Here is a 21,069-nt window from a genome sequence, read left to right on the forward strand (position 1 = left end):
GACCCCCTATGGGAGCTGGGGGGGGATTTATGGGGTAATGACCCCCTATGGGAGCTGGGGGGTGGGGATGGGGGTCTCACCTGTTGAGCAGGACCACCACCGCAGCCCCGTCGGGCCGTAGGAACGCCGTGTATTCCAATGGGGTTTTCTTGGACTCCTCGGATGCGACGAGCCCGATGCGTTGGGAGCCCTCGGGGATGAACTTACTGCACGAAAAGGGGGGGGGTCAGAACCACATCGAGCCCCCATTGCTCCTATGGCAGCCTGGGTTGCTATGGGGGGGTTCTATGAGCCCCCATTGCTCCTATGGGGTGCTATGGGGGGGGTTCTGTGGGCCCCCATTGCTCCTATAGCAGCCTGGGGGGCTGGGGGGTGTCTGTGAGCCCCTATTGCTCCTATGGGTGCTGACTGGGGTGTTAAGGGGGGGTCCTGGGAGTCCCCATTGCTCCTATAGCAGCTTGGGGTGTTATGGGGGCTGTGGGAGCCCCCATTGCTCCTATAGCAGCCTGAGGTGCCATGGGGGGGTTCTATGGGCCCCCATTGCTCCTATAGCAGGCCTGGTTTGCTATGGGGGGGGTTCTATGGGCCCCCATTGCTCCTATAGCAGCCTGGTTTGCTATGGGGGGGTTCTATGAGCCCCCATTGCTCCTATAGCAGCCTGGTTTGCTATGGGGGGGTCCCGGGGGGTCTGTGACCCACCTGAAGTGCCCCATGTGGTAGAACATGGGCTGCTTGTAGAAGACGCCCTGGCTGCTGTCGACGATGACGGGGCTGTCCACGTAGTTCTTGACCCAGTTGGGCCCCCCCTCCAGGTCCAGCGCCAGGTTCCAGTCGGTCCAACCAGCCACGAAGTTGTTCAGGTTCTGCCAATAGAGGGACCCAGATGTCACCCAATGAGCTTTGGGGGTTCAAGGGGGGGTTTGAGGGTCCAAGGGGGACTTGGGGGGGTTGGGGACTCAATGAGGGGATGAGGGGGCAGAGGGGTGGGTTGGGGGGGGTCAAGGTGACTGGGAGGGGTCAAGAGCGGGTTGGGTGGGCAGAGGTTCAGGGCAGAGGGGAGGGTTGTGGGGGTCACGGGGGGCTTGGGGCACTAGGGGCTCAATGGGGGGCTGGGGATTCAGTGGGGAGGGTTGGGGGGTGTCAAGGGGGACTTGGAGGGGCTGGGGGTGTCAATGGGGGGTTGGGGGGTCAAGGAGGGCAGAGGGGAGGGTTGGGGTTCAAGGGGGGTTTGGGGGGGGTCGGGGGGGGCAATGGTGGGTTGGGGAGGCAGAGGGGGAGGGTTGAGGGGCAATGAGGGGACCAAGAAGAGGTGGGGGGGGTATGGAAGGGGTTGGGGAAGCAGAGGGGAGGGTTGTGGGGTCAAGGAGGGGTTGGGGTGGGCAGTAAGAGGGGTTGGGGGGGGGCAGAGGGGGGGCTGTGGGTACCAAGGTGGGGGGTTGGGGGACAGAGGGGAGGGTTGGGAGGGCTGGGGGGTCAAGGGGAGGTTGGGGGGGCACGGAAGGGGCTGGGGGGCAGAGGGGAGGGTTGTGGGGTCAAGGGGGGCTTGGCAAGGGCTTAGGGTCTGGGGGCTCAATGGGGATCGGGGGGGCAGAGAGGAGTGTTGGGGGTTCAAAGGGGACTTGGGGGGGTCAATAGGGGGTTGGGAGTCAGAGGGGAGGGTTGGGGGGGGTCAAGGGGGACTTTGAGGGGGTGGGGGGGTCAGAGGGGGAGGGTTGGGGGATCAAGGGGGTTTGGGGGGTCAAGGGGGGACTTAGGGGAGGTGGGGACTCAATAGAGGGGCTGGGGGGCAGAGGGGAGGGGAGGGGGGATCAAGGGGGACTTGGGGGGGGCAAAGAGGGGGCCAAGGGGGGGTTGTGTGGGGTCAAGGGGGGCTTGGGGCGGGCAGGGAGAGGGGTTGGGGGGAGCAGAGGGGAGGGTTGGGGACCAAGGGGGGATTGGGGGGTCAAGGAGGACTAGGGGGCTGGGGGGTCATTAGGGGGTTGGGGGGCAAAGGGGAGGTTTGGGGGAGCAAGGGGGGGTTGGGGAGGTGGGGGGGTCAATAGGGAGTTGGGAAGCAGAGGGGAGGGTTGAGGGGGGGCTTGGGGCAGGCAGGGAGAGGGGTTGTGGGGCACAGAGGGGGCCAAAGGGGGTTGGGGGGACAGAGGTGAGGGTTGGGGGGGCTGGGGAGTCAAGGGGAGGTTGGGGGGGCACAGAAGGGGGTGGGGAGGGGGGAGGTTTGGGGGGTCAAGGGGGGGTTGGGGTGACTGGGGGGCTCAATACGGGGTTGGGGGATAGAGGGAAGGGTCGGGGGGATCAAGGGGGACTTGGGGGGGCAGAGGGGGCCAAGGGGGGGTTGGGTGGGGTCAAGGGGTCTTGGGGTGGGCAGGGAGAGGGGTTGGGGGGGCAGAGCGGGGGCTGGGGGTCCCAAAGGGGGGCAGAGGGGAGGGTTGGGGGGGCAAGGAGGGGTTGGGGGGATCAATGGGGGGGCTGGGGGGGTCAAGTGGGATTTGGGGGGCCTGGAGCTCAATGGGGGGGTTGGGGGGGCAGAGAGGAGGTTTGGGGGGGGGTCAAGGGTGGTTGGGGACAGAGGGGAGGAGTTGGGGGATCAAAGGGGACTGGGGGGGCTGGGGGAGTCAATAGGGGGATGGGGGGGCAGAGGGGGCCAAGGGGGGGTTGGGGGGCAGGGGGGAGGTTTGGGGGGGTGAAGGGGGGGGGGTCAGAGGGTCCCGCCCCCACGTTCCCACCGTGAGGATGCTGTGGCTGTACTGGTTGCCCCGCTCCCAGCAGCCCAGCACCACGTCCCGCTCCCAGAAGTGGGCGCCCACACTGGCCTCGGTGGCCAGGATGAAGATGTCGGGGAACAGCTCATGGGTCGGACCACCGTGTCCTGGATGGGCCCAATAAAGTCCAGGTACCAATGGATGCCGATGCCGTGCACGTAACGAGCCGCCTGCTCATCTGCCAGGACCTGGAATGGGGGGGGGGGGATCATTGAGTGCCATCATGGGAACATGCAGCCCTGCAACCCCATGGCCAACATGGATCAACCTGAAGATCACATCCAACCAGCAGCACGTTCCATCGTACACAAAGATCCCAAATCCCAGCCCAAAAATCCCCAATTCCAACCCAAAAGTCCCCAATTCCACCTCAAAGATCCCCAACCCATCCTAATGACCTCCAACCTGATCCTAAAGACCCCCAACCCATCCCAAAGATCCCCAATCCCACCCCAAAGATCCCCAATTCCAACCCAAAGATCCCCAATCCCAGCCCAAAGATCCCCAATTCCAACCCAAAAATCCCCAATTCCAACCCAAAAATCCCCAATCCCACCCCAAAGATCCCCAACCCATCCTAATGACCTCCAACCTGATCCTAAAGACCCCCAACCCATCCCAAAGACCTCCAACCCCATCCCAAAGATCCCCAACCCACCCCAAAGACCTTCAACCCCATCTCAAAGACCTCCAAGCCATCCCAAAGATCTTTAACCTCATGCTAAAGACCCCCAACCCCATCCCATACCACCATACCCAAAGACCTCCAACCCATCGCAAAGATTTCCAACCCATCCCAAAGACTCCCATCCCATCCTAAAGACCCCCAACCCAATCTCAAAGACCCACAACACCATCCCAAAAATCCTCATTCCATCCCAAAGACCCCCAACCCCATCCCAAAGACCTCCAACCCACTCCAAAGATCTCCAACCCATCCCAAAGATCTCCAGCCTCATCCAAAGATCCCCAACCCCATCCCATCCCAAACACCTCCGACCTCATCCTAAAGTCTCCCAATCCCAACCCAACCTAAAGACCCCCAACCCACCCCAAAGACCTCCAACCCATCTCAAAGATGTCCAACCCATTCCAAATACCTCCGTCCCCAACCCATCCCAAAGACCCCCATCTCATCCCAAAGATCTCCAACCCATCCCAAAGACCCCCAACCCCATCCCAAAGACCCCCAACCCATCCCAAAGACCCCCAACCCCATCCCAAAGACTCACAACTCCACCCCAAAGATCTCCATCCTCAACCCAAAGATGTCCAACCCATCACCTCCAACCCCACCCCAAAGATCTTCAACCCATCCTAATGACCCCCAACCCCATCCCAAAGACCTCCAACCCACCCCAAAGGCCCCCAACCCCATCCCAAAGATCTCCAACCCATTCCAAAGACCCCAAACCCATCTCAAAGACCCCAAACCCATCTCGAAGACCCCAAACCCCATCCCAAAGACCCCCAACCCCATCCCAAAGATCTCCAACCTACCCCAAAGATCTCCAGCCTCATCCAAAGATCCCCAACCCCATCCCATCCCAAACACCTCCGACCTCATCCCAAAGTTTCCCAATCCCAACCCAACCTAAAGACCCCCAACCCACCCCAAAGACCTCCAACCCATCTCAAAGATGTCCAACCCATTCCAAATTCCTCCGTCCCCAACCCATCCCAAAGACCCCCATCTCATCCCAAAGACCTCCAACCTCATCCCAAAGATCCCCAACTCCATCCCATCCTAAAGACCTCCAACCCATCCCAAAGACCCCCAACCCCATCCCAAAGATCTCCAACCCATCCCAAAGACCCCCAACCCCATCCCAAAGATCTCCAACCCATTCCCAAAGACCCCAAACCCATCTCAAAGACCCCAAACCCCATCCCAAAGACCTCCAACCCACCCCAAAGATCTCCAACCCATCCCAAAGACCCCCAACCCCATCCCAAAGATCTCCAACCCCATCCCATCCCAAAGATCTCCATCCTCATCCCAAAGATCTCCAATCTCATCCTAAAGACCCCCAACCCCATCCCATCCCACTATACCCAAAGACCTCCAACCCAATCCCAAAGACCATCAACCCCATCTGAAACACCTCCAACCCCATCCCATCCCATCCCAAAGACCCCCAACCCCACCTTCATCTCCCAAAGGACCCCCCATGTCCCCCCACCCACCACTTTGGCCCAGTGCGGGAGGTGCAGCCTGTTGTCGTCCAGGATGATGAGCTGCACGTTGCTGTGGGAGCTGTTGGCCAACGCGGGGCCGAGTCCCAAAGACCCCCAACCCATCCCAAAGATCCCCATCCCATCCCAAAGATCCCCAACCCAATCTCAAAGACCCACAACACCATCCCAAACGATTCTCATCCCATCCCAACGACCCCCAACCCCATCCCAAAGACCTCCAACCCATCCCAAAGACCTCCAACTCATCCCAAAGACCCCCATCCCATCCCAAAGATCCCCAACCCAAAGACCCCCATCCCATCCTAAAGACCCCCAACCCAATCTCAAAGACCCACAACACCATCCCAACGATTCTCATCCCATCTCAAAGACCCCCAACCCCATCCCAAAGACCCCAAACCCCATCCCAAAGACCCCCAACCCACCCCAAAGATCCCCAACTCATCCCAAAGACCTCCAACCTCATCCCAAAGACCCCAAACCCATCTCAAAGACCCCAAACCCCATCCCAAAGACCCCCAACCCCACCCTCATTTCCCAAAGGACCCCCCACGTCCCCCCACCCACCACTTTGGCCCAGTGCGGGAGGTGCAGCCTGTTGTCGTCCAGGATGATGAGCTGCACGTTGCTGTGGGAGCTGTTGGCCAACGCGGGGCCGAGTCCCAAAGACCCCCATCCCATCCCAAAGATCCCCAACCCAAAGACCCCCATCCCATCCCAAAGACCCCCATCCCATCCCAAAGACCCCCATCCCATCCCAAAGATCCCCATCCCATCCCAAAGACCCCCAACCCAATCTCAAAGACCCACAAGACCATCCCAACGATTCTCATCCCATCCCAAAGACTCACAACCCATCCCAAAGACTCACAACTCCACCCCAAAGATCTCCATCCTCAACCCAAAGATGTCCAACCCATCACCTCCAACCCCATCCCAAGGACCCCCAACCCCATCCCAAAGATCTTCAACCCATCCCAAAGACCCCAAACCCATCTCAAAGACCCCAAACCCCATCCCATCCCATCCCAAAGACCCCCAACCCCACCCTCATTTCCCAAAGGACCCCCCATGACCCCCCACCCACCACTTTGGCCCAGTGCGGGAGGTGCAGCCTGTTGTCGTCCAGGATGATGAGCTGCACGTTGCTGTGGGAGCTGTTGGCCAACGCGGGGCCGAGTCCCAAAGACCCCCATCCCATCCCAAAGATCCCCAACCCAAAGACCCCCATCCCATCCCAAAGACCCCCAACCCCATCCCAAACACCTCCGACCCCATCTCAAAGTTTCCCAATCCCAACCCAAAGACCCACAACTCCACCTCAAAGATCTCCATCCTCATCCCAAAGATCTCCAATCTCATCCTAAAGACCCCCAACCCCATCCCATCCCACCATACCCAAAGATCTCCAGCCCCATCCCATCCCAAAGATCCCCAACCCAAAGACCCCCATCCCATCCCAAAGACCCCCAACCCAATCTCAAAGACCCACAAGACCATCCCAACGATTCTCATCCCATCCCAAAGACTCACAACACATCCCAAAGACCCCCAACTCCACCCCAAAGATCTCCATCCTCATCCCAAAGACCCCCAACCCATCACCTCCAACCCCATCCCAAAGACCCCCAACCACACCCTCATTTCCCAAAGGACCCCCCACGTCCCCCCACCCACCACTTTGGCCCAGTGCGGGAGGTGCAGCCTGTTGTCGTCCAGGATGATGAGCTGCACGTTGCTGTGGGAGCTGTTGGCCAACGTGGGGCCGAGTCCCAAAGACCCCCATCCCATCCCAAAGACCCCCAACCCAAAGACCCCCATCCCCATCCCAAAGATCTCCAACCTACCCCAAAGATCTCGAGCCTAATGCAAAGATCCCCAACCTTATCCCATCCCAAACACCTCCGACCTCATCCTAAAGTCTCCCAATCCCAACCCAACCTAAAGACCCCCAACCCACCCCAAAGACCTCCAACCCATCTCAAAGATGTCCAACCCATTCCAAATTCCTCCGTCCCCAACCCATCCCAAAGACCCCCATCTCATCCCAAAGACCTCCAACCCATCCCAAAGATTTCCAACCCATCCCAAAGACCCCAAACCCCATCCCAAAGATCTCCAACCCATTCCCAAAGACCCCAAACCCATCTCAAAGACCCCAAACCCCATCCCAAAGACCTCCAACCCACCCCAAAGATCTCCAACCCATCCCAAAGACCCCCAACCCCATCCCAAAGACCTCGAACCCATCCCAAAGACCTCCAACCCCATCCCATCCCAAAGATCTCCATCCTCATCCCAAAGATCTCCAATCTCATCCTAAAGACCCCCAACCCCATCCCATCCCACTATACCCAAAGACCTCCAACCCAATCCCAAAGACCATCAACCCCATCTGAAACACCTCCAACCCCATCGCATCCCATCCCAAAGACCCCCAACCCCACCCTCACTTCCCAAAGGACCCCCCACGTCCCCCCACCCACCACTTTGGCCCAGTGCGGGAGGTGCAGCCTGTTGTCGTCCAGGATGATGAGCTGCACGTTGCTGTGGGAGCTGTTGGCCAACGCGGGGCCGAGTCCCAAAGACCCCCATCCCATCCCAAAGATCCCCAACCCAAAGACCCCCATCCCATCCTAAAGACCCCCAACCCAATCTCAAAGACCCACAACACCATCCCAAAGACCTCCAACCTACCCCAAAGATCTCCAGCCTCATCCAAAGATCCCCAACCCTATCCCATCCCAAACACCTCCGACCTCATCCCAAAGACCCCCAACCCCATCTGAAAGACCTCCAACCCCATCCCATCCCATAGATCTCCATCCCCAACCCATCCCAAAGATCCCCAATCCATCCCCAAGACCCCCAACCCCATCCCAAAGACTCACAACTCCACCCCAAAGATCTCCATCCTCAACCCAAAGATGTCCAACCCATCACCTCCAACCCCATCCCAAAGATCTTCAACCCCATCCCAAAGGCCCCCAACACCCCCCTCATTTCCCAACCTAAAGACCCCCCATGACCCCCCAGGTCCCCCCACCCACCACTTTGGCCCAGTGCGGGAGGTGCAGCCTGTTGTCGTCCAGGATGATGAGCTGCACGTTGCTGTGGGAGCTGTTGGCCAACGCGGGGCCGAGGTCGCGTGCGATGAAATCCCGCTGCTGCTCGGCCGTGAATCCCAGGCACTGGAAGGGGTAGTTGTTGATCAGCCCGGCCGTGGGCTCGTTCTCAGCCGTCAGCGCCCAGAAGGTGACGTTGTGTTTGCGGTACTCGTCCAGGAACCTGCAACGGGGTGGGGGGCACAGGGGGGACAAGGGGGCTGTGCTGGGTGCACCTCACATCCCTGACCCCCCACGCTATCCCCAATGCCCCCCTTCCATCCCCAACCCTCCTTCTTCCCCGCCCTCCCCCCTCCATCCCTGACTCCCCCCTTCCATCCCCAACTCCCCCCTCCTCCATCCCCAACCCCACCCCTCATCCCCAACTTCCCCTCCATCCCCGGCCCCACAGCCTTCATCCCCAACTCCCCCCACACTTCATCCCTAAACACCCCCCCTTCCATCCCCAACACCCCCTTTCCATCCCCAACTCCCCCTCCCTTCCTTCCCCAACCCTCTTCTATCCCCAACTCCCCACCCCCATCCCTGATCCTCCTCCATCCTCAATCCCCCATTCCATCCCTGACTCCCCCGTCCATCCCCAACCCCTTCCATCCCTGCCCCCCCACCATCCCCTCCATCCCAGACCCTCCCCTTCATCCCCGACCCCCCCCATCCCCAACCCCTTCACCATCCCCCCGACCCTCCTCCATCCCCGTCCCCCAACCCTCCATCCCTGACCCCCCCTTTTCCCTGACAATCCCCCTCCATCCCCAACCCTCCTTCCATCCCCAACCTTCCTTCTATCCCTGACCCTCCCCCTCCATCCCTGACCCCCCATCTCCATCCCCAACTCCCCCTCCATCCCCAACCTTCCCACTCCATTCCCAACTCCCCCCTTCCACCCCTGACGCCCCATCTCCATCCTCGACCCACCCCTTCATCCCCAACTCCCCTTCATCCCCAACTCCCCTTCATCCCCAACTCCCCTTCATCCCCAACGCCCCATCTCCATCCCTGACCCCCTCCTTCCCCACCCTCCTCCTTCCATCCCCAATCCCCCCTCCTCCATCCCTGACCCCCCCCTCCATCCTCAACTCCCCCCATCTCCATCCTCAACACCCCCCCATCCCCGACCCATCCCCACCCTTCTCCTCCTTCCTCAACCCCCCCTTCATCCCCGACTCCTCCCCTCCTTGCCCCCCTCCTCCATCCCCGACCCCCTCATTCCATCCCCCCACCCATTCCATCCCCAAGCCTCCCTCTCCATCCCTGACTCCCCCCCTCCTTCCCTGACCCTCCTTCATCCCCAACCCCCCATCTCCATCCCCAACCCCCCCATTCCATCCCCAACTCCCCCTTTCCATCCCCGACCCCCCCATCTCCATCCCTTCCCTCTCCATCCCCAACCCCCCCCATCCCTGACTCCCCCCCCATCTCCCCCTCGCCCCATCTCCATCCCCCCCCCCCATCCCCGACCTTACCCCTTTATCCCTGACCCCCCCATTCCATCCCTGACCCCCCCATCCCCAACCCCCCTCTCCTTCCCCGACTCCCCCCCCTCCATCCCCAACCCCCCCCTCCATTCCTGACCCCACCTTCCATCCCCAACTCCCCCTCCATACCTTACTCCCCCGCCTCCATCCCCACCCTCCCCACATCCCCAACTCCCCCCACCTTCATCCCCAACCCTCCCATCCCTGACCCCCCCACTCCATCCCCAACACCCCCCCGTCCATCCCCAACCCTCCTTCATCCCCAACCCCCCCCTCCATTCCAGACCCCCCCATCTCCATCCCCCATCCCCCCTCCATCCCCAATTCCCCAACTCCATCCCTGACCCCCTCCCTCATCCTCGATCCCCCCCTTCCATCCCCAACCCCCCCCCAACCTGCCCCCCCCCCCCTCATTCTGGTACCTGACGAAGTACCGTGCCCACGCTTGGTGGTATTTCCCCCCCGCCTCCCCCTTCAGGGTCCCCTTCCCCACGAAGGACCCGCTGGTTTTCATCCAGGCCGGTGCGGTCCATGGGCTGCCATAGATGGACAGCGGCTGTTTGGCCATGGCGGCAGCGCGGTGCAGGAGGGGGATCTAAAATAAGGGGGGGGGGGCACAGGGTCTTTCAGTCCCATGGCTGCCCCCCATTGCCCCCCATTGCCCTCCATTCCACTCCATTGCCCCCCCACTGCCCCCTATTGCCACCTATAGCCCCTTATTGCCCCCTATAGTCCCCCACTGCCCCCTTATTGCCCCCCACTGCCCCCCATTGCCCCCTACTGCCCCCACATTGCCCCCTATAGCCCCCCATTACCCCCTTATAGCCCCCCATTGCCCCCTTACTGCCCCCCATTGCCCCTTATTGCCCCTCATTGCCCCTTATTGCCCCCTATAGCCCCTTATTACCCCCTTATTGCCCCCTATAGCCCCACATTGCCCCTTATTGCCCCCCATTGTCCCCCTATAGCCCCCCATTGCCCCTTATTACCCCCTTATTGCCCCCTATAGCCCCCCCACTGCCCCCTACTGCCCCTTACTGCCTCTCCATTGCCCCTTATAGCCCCCCATTACCCCCTTATAGCCCCCCCATTGTCCCCCTACTGCCCCCTACTGCCCCCCATTGCCCCCTTACTGCCCCCCACTGCCCCCTATTGCCCCCCCATTGCCCCCCACTCACCTTCAGCTTGGTGTCCTCATCCCGCAGTGCAAAGTGCCGCAGCTCGAAGTCGTCGGGGACGTCGTCGTAGGTGTAGGGGTGAAGGGAGAAGTCACAGCTGGCCATGGGGACACGCACCAGGTTGTACTGCAGCCCTGAATGGGGCAGCACGGGGTGAGGAACCAAAGGGGGGCACCACAAGGTGGGGACCCCTGGGAAGGGATCCCGAGGTGAGGACCCCAAGGTCAGGACCCAAAGATGGGGACCCAAAAGGTGGGGAACCTCAAGGTAGGGACCCCAGGGTGGGCACCAAAAGGTAGAGACTCCAAGGTGGGGGACCCCAAGATGGGCACCCCAAGGTGGGGACCCCAAAGGTGGGGATCCCAGGGTGGGGATCCCAATGTGGGCACCCCAAGGTAGGGCACAAAGGGGGGGACCCCAAGGTAGGCACACCAGGATGAGGAGGACCCCAAGGTGGGCACCCCAGAGTGGGGACCCTAAAGGTGGGGATCCCAAGGTAAGGACCCAAAAGTGGATACCCCAAGGTTGGTACCTCAAGGTAGGGACCCCAAGGTGGGAACCCCAAGATAGAGACCCCAAAGATGGGGATCCCAAGGTGGGGCCCCCCAAGGTTGGTACCCCAGGGTGGGCACCCCAAGGTAGAGACCCCAAAGATGGGGATCCCAGGGTGGGGACCCCAAGATAAGGACCCAAAGGTGGGCATCCCAGGGTGGGGACCCCCAAGGTGGGGACCCCAAAGATGGGGACCCCAAGGTAAAGACCCCAGGGTGGGCACCCCAAGGTGGGGACCCCAAAGATGGGGATCCCAGGGTGGGCACCCCAAGGTAGGGACCCCAAAGATGGGGATCCCAAGGTGGGAACCCCAAGGTGGCAGCCCAAAGGTGGGCACCCCATGGTAGAGACCCCAGGGTGAGGATGATCTCAAGGTGGGGACCCCCAGGGTTGGTACCCCAAGGTGGGGACCCCAAGATAGAGACCCAAGATAGAGCCAAGATGGGGATCCCAGGGTGGGCACCCCAAGGTAAGGACCCAAAGGTGGGGACCCAAAAGGTGGGGAACCTCAAGGTAGGGACCCCAGCGTGGGCACCCAAAGGTAGAGACTCCAAGGTGGGGACTCCAAGATGGACACCCCAAGGTGGGGACCCCAAAGGTGGGGATCCCAGGGTGGGGATCCCAATGTGGGCACCCCAAGGTAGGGCACAAAGGGGGGGACCCCAAGGTAGGGCACCCCAGGGTGAGGAGGACCCCAAGGTGGGCACCCCAAGGTAGGGACCCCAAGGTGGCAGCACAAAGATGGGGATCCCAAGGTGGGAATCCCAAGGTAAGGACCCAAAGGTGGGCATCCCAGGGTGGGGACCCCCAAGGTGGGGACCCCAAAGATGGGGACCCCAAGGTAAAGACCCCAGGGTGGGCACCCCAAGGTGGGGACCCCAAAGATGGGGATCCCAGGGTGGGCACCCCAAGGTGGCAGCCCAAAGGTGGGCACCCCATGGTAGAGACCCCAGGGTGAGGATGATCTCAAGGTGGGGACCCCCAAGGTTGGTACCCCAAGGTGGGGACCCCAAGATAGAGACCCAAGATAGAGCCAAGATGGGGATCCCAGGGTGGGCACCCCAAGGTAAAGACCCCAGGGTGGGCACCCCAAGGTGGGGACCCCAAAGATGGGCATCCCAGGGTGGGCACCCCAAGGTAAGGACCCAAAGGTGGGCACCCCAAGGTAAAGACCCCAGGGTGGGCACCCAAAGGTGGGGACCCCAAAGGTGGGGATCCCAGGGTGGGCACCCCAAGATAGGGACCCCAAAGATGGGGATCCCAAGGTGGGCACCCCAAGGTGGCAGCCCAAAGGTGGGCACCCCATGGTAGAGACCCCAGGGTGAGGATGATCTCAATGTGGGGACCCCCAAGGTTGGTACCCCAGGGTGGGGACCCCAAGATAGAGACCCCAAAGATGGGGATCCCAGGGTGGGCACCCCAAGGTAAGGACCCAAAGGTGGGGACCCAAAAGGTGGGGAACCTCAAGGTAGGGACCCCAGGGTGGGCACCCAAAGGTAGAGACTCCAAGATGGGGGACCCCAAGATGGGCACCCCAAGGTGGGGACCCCAAAGATGGGGATCCCAGGGTGGGCAACCCCAAGATAGAGACCCCAAGGTGGGAACCCAAAGGTGGAGACCCCAAGCTGGGGACCCCAAGGTAAGTACCCAAAAGTGGGTACCCCAGGTTGGGCACCCCAAGGTAGGGACCCAAAGGTAGAGACTCCAAGGTGGGCACCCCAAAGTGGGAACCCCAAGGTAAGGACCCCAAAGGTGGGCATCCCAAGGTGGGGACCCCAAAGATGGGGATCCCAGGGTGGGCACCCAAAGTTTGGGGACCCCAAGGTGGAAACCCCAAGGTAAGTACCCAAAAGTGGGTACCCCAAGGTGGGCACCCCCAAGGTGGGGACCCAAAGGTAGAGACCCCAGGGTGGGCACCCCAATATGGGGGACCCCAAGGTAGTGACCCCATGGGGAGGATCCCAATGTGGGCACCCCATGCTGTGCCCCCCTATTGTGCCCCCCATTGTGCCCCCTATTGTGCTCCCCATGTTGTGCCCCCTATTGTGCCCCTCATTGTGCCCCCTATTGTGCCCCCTATTGTGCCCCCCATTGTGCCCCCCTATTGTGCCCCCCATTGTGCCCCCCATGTTGTGCCCCCCTATTGTGCCCCCCATTGTGCCCCTCACGTTGTGCCCCCCATTGTGCCCCCTATTGTGCCCCCCATTGTGCCCCCCCATTGTGCCCCCTATTGTGCCCCCTACTGTGCCCCCTATTGTGCCCCCTATTGTGCTCCCCATGTTGTGCCCCCTATTGTGCCCCTCATTGTGCCCCCTATTGTGCCCCCCATTGTGCCCCCATTGTGCCCCCCATTGTGCCCCCCTATTGTGCCCCCCATTGTGCCCCCCATGTTGTGCCCCCTATTGTGCCCCCCATTGTGCCCCCCTATTGTGCCCCCCATTGTGCCCCCTATTGTGCCCCCTATTGTGCCCCCCATGTTGTGCCCCCTATTGTGCCCCCCATTGTGCCAGCCTATTGTGCCCCCTATTGTGCCCCCTATTGTGCCCCCCATGTTGTGCCCCCTATTGTGCCCCCTATTGTGCCCCCCATTGTGCCAGCCTATTGTGCCCCCCATTGTGCCCCCTATTGTGCCCCCCATGTTGCGCCCCCTATTGTGCCCCCTATTGTGCCCCCCCATTGTGCCAGCCTATTGTGCCCCCTATTGTGCCCCCCCATTGTGCCCCCTATTGTGCCCCCCATTGTGCCCCCCATTGTGCCCCCCATTGTGCCCCCTATTGTGGCCCCCTATTGTGCCCCCCATGTTGTGCCCCCCTATTGTGCCCACCATTGTGCCCCCCTATTGTGCCCCCTATTGTGCCCCCCTATTGTGCCCCCCTATTGTGCCCCCTATTGTGCCCCCCTGTTGTGCCCCCATGTTGTGCCCTCATGTTGTGCCCCCATGTTGTGCCCCCTATTGTGCCCCCCATGCTGTGGCCCCCCCATTGTGCCCCCTATTGTTGCCCCCCATTGTGCCCCCTATTGTGCCCCCCATTGTGCCCCCTACTGTGCCCCCCATTGTGCCCCCCTATTGTGTCCCCCATTGTGCCCCCCTATTGTGCCCCCCATTGTGCCCCCTATTGTGCCCCCCATTGTGCCCCCTATTGTGCCCCCCTGTTGTGCCCCCATGTTGTGCCCTCATGTTGTGCCCCCATGTTGTGCCCCCTATTGTGCCCCCCATGCTGTGCCCCCCATTGTGCCCCCTATTGTGCCCCCCCATTGTGCCCCCTATTGTGCCCCCCTATTGTGCCCCCCATTGTGCCAGCCTATTGTGCCCCCCATTGTGCCCCCTATTGTGCCCCCCATGTTGTGCCCCCTATTGTGCCCCCCCATTGCGCCCCCTATTGTGCCCCCCATTGTGCCCCCTATTGTGCCCCCCATTGTGCCCCCCATTGTGCCCCCTACTGTGCCCCATATGTTGTGCCCCCCCATTGTGCCCCCTATTGAGCCCCCCATTGTGCCCCCTATTGTGCCCCCTATTGTGCCCCCCATTGTGCCCCCCATTGTGCCCCCCATTGTGCCCGGTCCCCTCACCCTCCTCAGAGAAGTACGACCGCAGCAGCTGCTCCTGGGCGCCGTGGGGCAGCGACAGGATGTTGATGGCGGCCGCGTCCGTGATGGAGCCGCCGAAACCTTTGATCTTCTGGAAGCGCCGAGTGGGGTCCAGCCTCAGCAGCACGGCTGGGGGGGGATGTGTGGGGTGAGAGAGAGCGGGGTGTGTGGGGCAGCGACCAGAGCACCCCAGAGCCAATGGACCCAATAGCCAACCCACCCCATAGCCAATAGACACAATAGCCAACCCACCCCATAGCCAACCCACCCTATAGCCAACCCACCCCATAGCCAACAACTGACCCCACGGCCAACCCACCCTATAGCCAACACAGCACATAGCCAACAACTGACCCCATAGCCAACAACTGACCCCCATAGCCAACAACTGACCCCATAGCCAACAACTGACCCCATAGCCAACAACTGACCCTATAGCCAACAACTGACCCCAATAGCCAACCCACCCTATAGCCAATAAACCCAATAGCCAACTCAGTCCATAGCCAACTGACCTCATAACTAACCCACCCTACAGCCAACTGACCCTATAGCCAACAACTGACCCCAATAGCCAACCCACCCTATAGCCAACACAGCCCGTAGTTGACTGACCCTATAGCCAACCCACCCTATAACCAACTGACCCTATAGCCAACAACTGACCCTATAGGCAACCCACCCTACAGCCAATACAGCCCATGGCCAGCTCACCCCATAGCCAATGGACCCAATAGTCAACCCACCCTATAGCTAATGCAGCCCATAGCCAACAACTGACCCCATAGCCAACCCACCCTATAGCCAATAAACCCAATAGCCAACTCAGTCCATAGCCAACTGACCTCATAACTAACCCACCCTACAGCCAACTGACCCTATAGCCAACAACTGACCCCATAGCCAACCCACCCTATAGCCAACACAGCCTGTAGTTGACTGACCCTATAGCCAACCCACCCTATAACCAACTGACCCTATAGCCAACAACTGACCCTATAGCCAACCCACCCTACAGCCAATACAGCCCATGGCCAGCTCACCCCACAGCCAATGAACCCAATAGTCAACCCACCCTATAGCTAATGCAGCCCATAGCCAACAACTGACCCCATAGCCAACCCACCCTATAGCCAATAAACCCAATAGCCAACTCAGTCCAAAGCCAACTGACCTCATAACTAACCCACCCTACAGCCAACTGACCCTATAGCCAACAACTGACCCCAATAGCCAACCCACCCTATAGCCAACACAGCCCGTAGTCGACTGACCCTATAGCCAACCCACCCTATAACCAACTCACCCTATAGCCAACAACTGACCCTATAGCCAACCCACCCTACAGCCAATACAGCCCATGGCCAGCTCATCCCATAGCCAATGGACCCAATAGTCAACCCACCCTATAGCTAATGCAGCCCATAGCCAACTGACCCCATAGCCAACCCAACCCATGGCTGGCTCACCCCATAGCCAACTGATCCCACTGCCAACCCACCCCATAGCCAACCCAGCATGTAACTGACCCACCCCATAGCCAACCCAGCTCATGAGCCAAGGTACCCCATAGCCAACCCACCCCATGGCCAAGGTACCCCATAGCCAACCCACCCCATGGCCAAGGTAGCCCATAGCCAACCCAGCCCACAGCCAGCCCACCCCATGGCCACCCCATAACCAACCCACCCCATAGCCAACCCAGCATGTAACTGACCCACCCCATAGCCAACCCAGCTCATGAGCCAAGGTATCCCATAGCCAACCCACCCCATGGCCAAGGTAGCCCATAACCAACCCACCCCATACCCAACCCACATGTGGGTCCTGCGTTGCTCTGGAACCCCCCCTCGCTGCGCTGCAGCCCCATAACCAACCCACCCCATAACCACCCCATAGCCAACCCACCCCATAACCACTCCATACCCCCTGCAGCCCCATAACCACCCCATACCCAACCCACCCTATAACCACCCCACACCCCCCCCCACCTGTGGGTGCTGCGTTGCTCTGGAACCCCCCCTTGCTGCGCTGCAGCCCAATAACCAACCCACCCCATACCCACCCCATAACCACCCCATAACCAACCCACCCCATACCCACCCCATACCCAACCCACCCCATACCCACCCCATCCCCCCCCCCCACCTGTGTGTGCTGCGTTGCTCTGGAACCCCCCCTCGCTGCGCTGCAGCCGCTTCCCAGCTTTGCTGCTCTCGTACTTGACGAACCCGCCCGGTGCCGGCAGCTGCAGCGGCCGCACGGTGTCGCAGTACGCAGCGCTGCACACACACACCAGGGCATCACGGCCGAACAACTTGGGCCGGCAGGGCCGGGCGGCTGCGGGGCAACAATGGGGGGATAAAGACCCACACCCAGAAACACACAGACCATGTACACCCCAAATACCCCCATGTACCCCCCAACACCACATATACCCTATATACCCCCATATGCCCCCCCCATTACCCCATATACCCCCACATACCCCCATAGATCCCCACCCATCACCCCTTATACCCCCCAGGAGCCCATATACCCCCCCCAGCATCCCATATACCCCCCCAATACCTCATATAGCCCCCCATCACCCCATATACCCCCCAGCACCACATATACCCCCACCCAGTACCCCATATACCCCCCCAGCACCCCATAGACCCCCCAGTACCCCATAGACCCCCCAGCACCACATATACCCCCACATACCCCATAGATCCCCACCCAGAACCCCATATACCCCCCAGGAGCCCATATACCCCCCAGCACCACATATACCCCCCAATCACCCCATATACCCCCACCCAGCACCCCATATACCTCCCAGAATCCCACATACCCCCCAGCACCCCATATACCCCCCATCATTTCATATACCCCCCATCATCCCATATACCCCCACATACCCCATTAGATCCCCACCCATCACCCCATAGACCCCCCAGGAGCCCATATACCCCCCAGCACCCCATATACCCCACCCAGCGCCCCATAGAGCCCCCATCACCTCATATACCCCCTGAGCACCCCATATACCCACCCAGCACCCCATATACCCCCCCATCACTCCATATACCCCCCAGCACCACATATATCCCCACCCAGTACCCCATAGACCCCCCAGCACCCCATAGACCCCCCCCAGCACCTCATATACCCAACCCAGCACCCCATATACCCCCATCACCCCATATACCCTATATATCCCCATATATCCCCCCCATTACCCTATATACCCCCACATACCCCCATAGATCCCCACCCATCACCCCATATACCTCCCCATCACCCCATATACCTCCCCCCATCACCCCATATACCCCCCCAGCACCCCATATACCCCCACCCAGCACCACATATACCACCCATATATCCCCCAGCACCCCATATACCTCCCATCACCCCATATACCCTGCCCAGCACCCCATATACCCCCATATACCCCCCCAGCACCCCATATACCCCCACCCAGCGCCCCATATACCCCCCGAGAACCCCACATACCCCACCCAGCACCCCATATACCCCCCATCACCCCATATATCCCCACCCAGTACCCCATAGACCCCCCAGCACCCCATATACCCCACCCAGCGCCCAGTAGACCCCCACCTAGAGCCCCATAGACCCCCCCAGCAACCCATATACCCCCCATCACATCATATACCCCCACATACCCCCATAGATCCCCACCCATCACCCCATAGACCCCCCAGGAGCCCATATACCCCCCAGCACCACATATACCCCCACCCAGTACCCTATATACCCCCTCAGCACCTCATATACCCCAGCACCACATATACCCCCCCCAGCACCACATATACCCTATATATCCCCATATACCCCCCCCATCACCCCATATACCCCCACATACCCCCATAGACCCCCACCCAGTACCCCATAGACCCCCCAGCGCCCCATATACCCCCCCAGCATCCCATATACCCCCCCAATACCTCATATACCCCCCCATCACCCCATATACCCCCCAGCACCACATATACCCCCACCCAGTACCCCATATCCCCCCCCCATCACCTCATATACCCCCTCAGCACCTCATATACCCCCCAGCACCCCATATACCCCCACCCAGCACCCCATATACTCCATATACCCCCCATCACCCCATATACCCCCCCAGCACCTCATATACTCCCTCAGCACCCCATATTCCCTCCCCCAGCACCACATATACCCCCACCCACCATCCCATATACCACCCAGCACCACATATGCCCTCATATATCCTCATAGACCCCCACCCATCACCCCATATACCCCTCCCAGCTCCCCATAGACCCCCATATACCCCCCCAGCACCACATACACGCCCTCAGCACCCCATATATCCCCTCAGCACCTCATATACTCCCCCAGCACCCCATATACCCCCACAGAACCCCATATACCCCCCCAGCACCACATATACGCCCCCAGAACCCCATATACCCCCCCAGCACCCCATATACCTCCCATCACCCCATATACCTCCCCCCAGCACCACATATACCCCCCCAGCACCCCATATACCCCACCCAACACCCCACATACCCCCATATATCCCCCAGCACCCCATATAACCCCACATATCCCTATAGACCCCCACCCATCACCCCATATATCCCCCAGCACCCCATATACCCCCCATATACCCTCATATACCCACCAGCACCCCATATACCCATCACCTCACATACCCCCCATCACCCCATATATCCCCCCCAGCACCTCATATACTCCCCCAGCACCCCATATCCCTTCCATCACCCCGTATACCCTGCCCAGCACCCCATATACCCCATATACCCCATATACCCCATTTACCCCCATATACCCCCCCAGCACCCCATATACCCCCCCAGAACCCCATATACCCCACCCATCACCCCATATACCCCCATGTACCCCCATATACCTCCCATCACCCCATAGACCCACCCATCACCCCATACACCCCCATAGACCCACCCATCACCCCATATAACCCCATACACCCACCCAGCACCCCAACCAACTCACCCTCAGCCCCGTGCAGCAATAGCACCAATAGCAGCCGACCCAGCACGGCGACCCCTCGGCCCCACATGGCGACCCCCGGGGGTCAGCCCCCACCCAGCGGCGGTTCCGACCCACTCCGGGTTATTCCGACCCACTCCGGGTTATTCCGACCCACTCCGGGTTATTCCGACCCACTCCGGGTTATTCCGACCCACTCCGGGTGGTTCCGACCCACTCCGGGTGGTTCCGACCCACTCCGGGTTGTTCCGACGACACTTCGGGTTATTCCGACCCACTTCGGCTGGTTCCGACCCACTTCGGGTGGTCCCGGCGGCTTCGGATGGTTCCGACCCACTTCGGGTTATTCCGACCCACTTCAGGTGGTTCCGACCCACTCCAGGCGGTTCCGATCCACTCCGGGTTATTCCGACCCACTCCGGGTTGTTCCGACCCACTTCGGGTTGTTCCGACCCACTCCGGGTAGTTCCGACCCACTCCGGGTTATTCCGACCCACTCCGGCTGGTTCCGACCCACTTCGGGCGGTTCCGACCCACTCCGGGTTATTCCGACGCACTCCGAGCGGTTCCGATCCACTTCGGGTAGTTCCGACGGATTTCGGGTTATTCCGACCCACTTCGGCCGGTTCCGACCCCCCCCGGCTGGTCCCGGCGTCTTTAATGGCGGCCCCTCCCACTGGGCAGCGCCGGTTCCCGGCCCCGAGTCGTTCCGGTTCTAATGGGGACGTACCGAGTCCCGACCCGACCCGACCGGTTCGGTCCCGTTGTGTCCCGACCCATCGCCCAACCCGGGGTCACGCAGCGGATGGGGCGGGTGGCAGCGCGGGGCTGACCCGGTTCCACCCCACGGAACCTCCCACTGTCACAACGCGAGTGGGGCCCTAAGGGGACCGGGCCCTATTGCCCCATAACCGCCCTATTGCCCCATAGCTGCACTATTGCCCCATAGCCGCCCTATTGCCCCATAACCGCCCTATTGCCCCATAACCGCCCCATTGCCCCATAGCTGCACTATTGCCCTATCGCCCATAATCACCCCATAACCACACTATGGCCCCATAACCACACTGTTGCCCTATCACCCCATGCCCCATAACCAAACTATCTCTCTATAACCACACTGTTGCCCCATAGCCACCCTATAACCACACTACTGCCCCATAACCGCTAT

The 21,069-nt window shown here is 60.7% G+C and overlaps 1 protein-coding gene across 1 annotated transcript; it reads right to left on the reverse strand.

The window, feature by feature from the left end:
- Positions 1-44: 44 nt before the first annotated feature.
- On the reverse strand, positions 45-19,955 carry LOC146750940 (lysosomal acid glucosylceramidase-like; the record flags this gene model as incomplete). Its single annotated transcript, XM_085535931.1, is given in 11 exon segments — positions 45-206; positions 700-863; positions 2,724-2,857; positions 2,860-2,947; positions 8,009-8,246; positions 9,981-10,153; positions 10,737-10,870; positions 14,859-15,005; positions 17,025-17,216; positions 19,902-19,938; positions 19,941-19,955. Coding segments are annotated over 11 exon segments (1,452 nt in total), but the record flags the coding sequence as incomplete, so codon positions are not given.
- Between the last annotated feature and the right edge of the window lie 1,114 nt (positions 19,956-21,069).

This window comes from Coturnix japonica, unplaced genomic scaffold (genome assembly GCF_054131305.1).
Source record: "Coturnix japonica strain WE unplaced genomic scaffold, WE-NBRP24 Scf245, whole genome shotgun sequence".
In the NCBI taxonomy this organism is placed as follows: domain Eukaryota; kingdom Metazoa; phylum Chordata; class Aves; order Galliformes; family Phasianidae; genus Coturnix; species Coturnix japonica.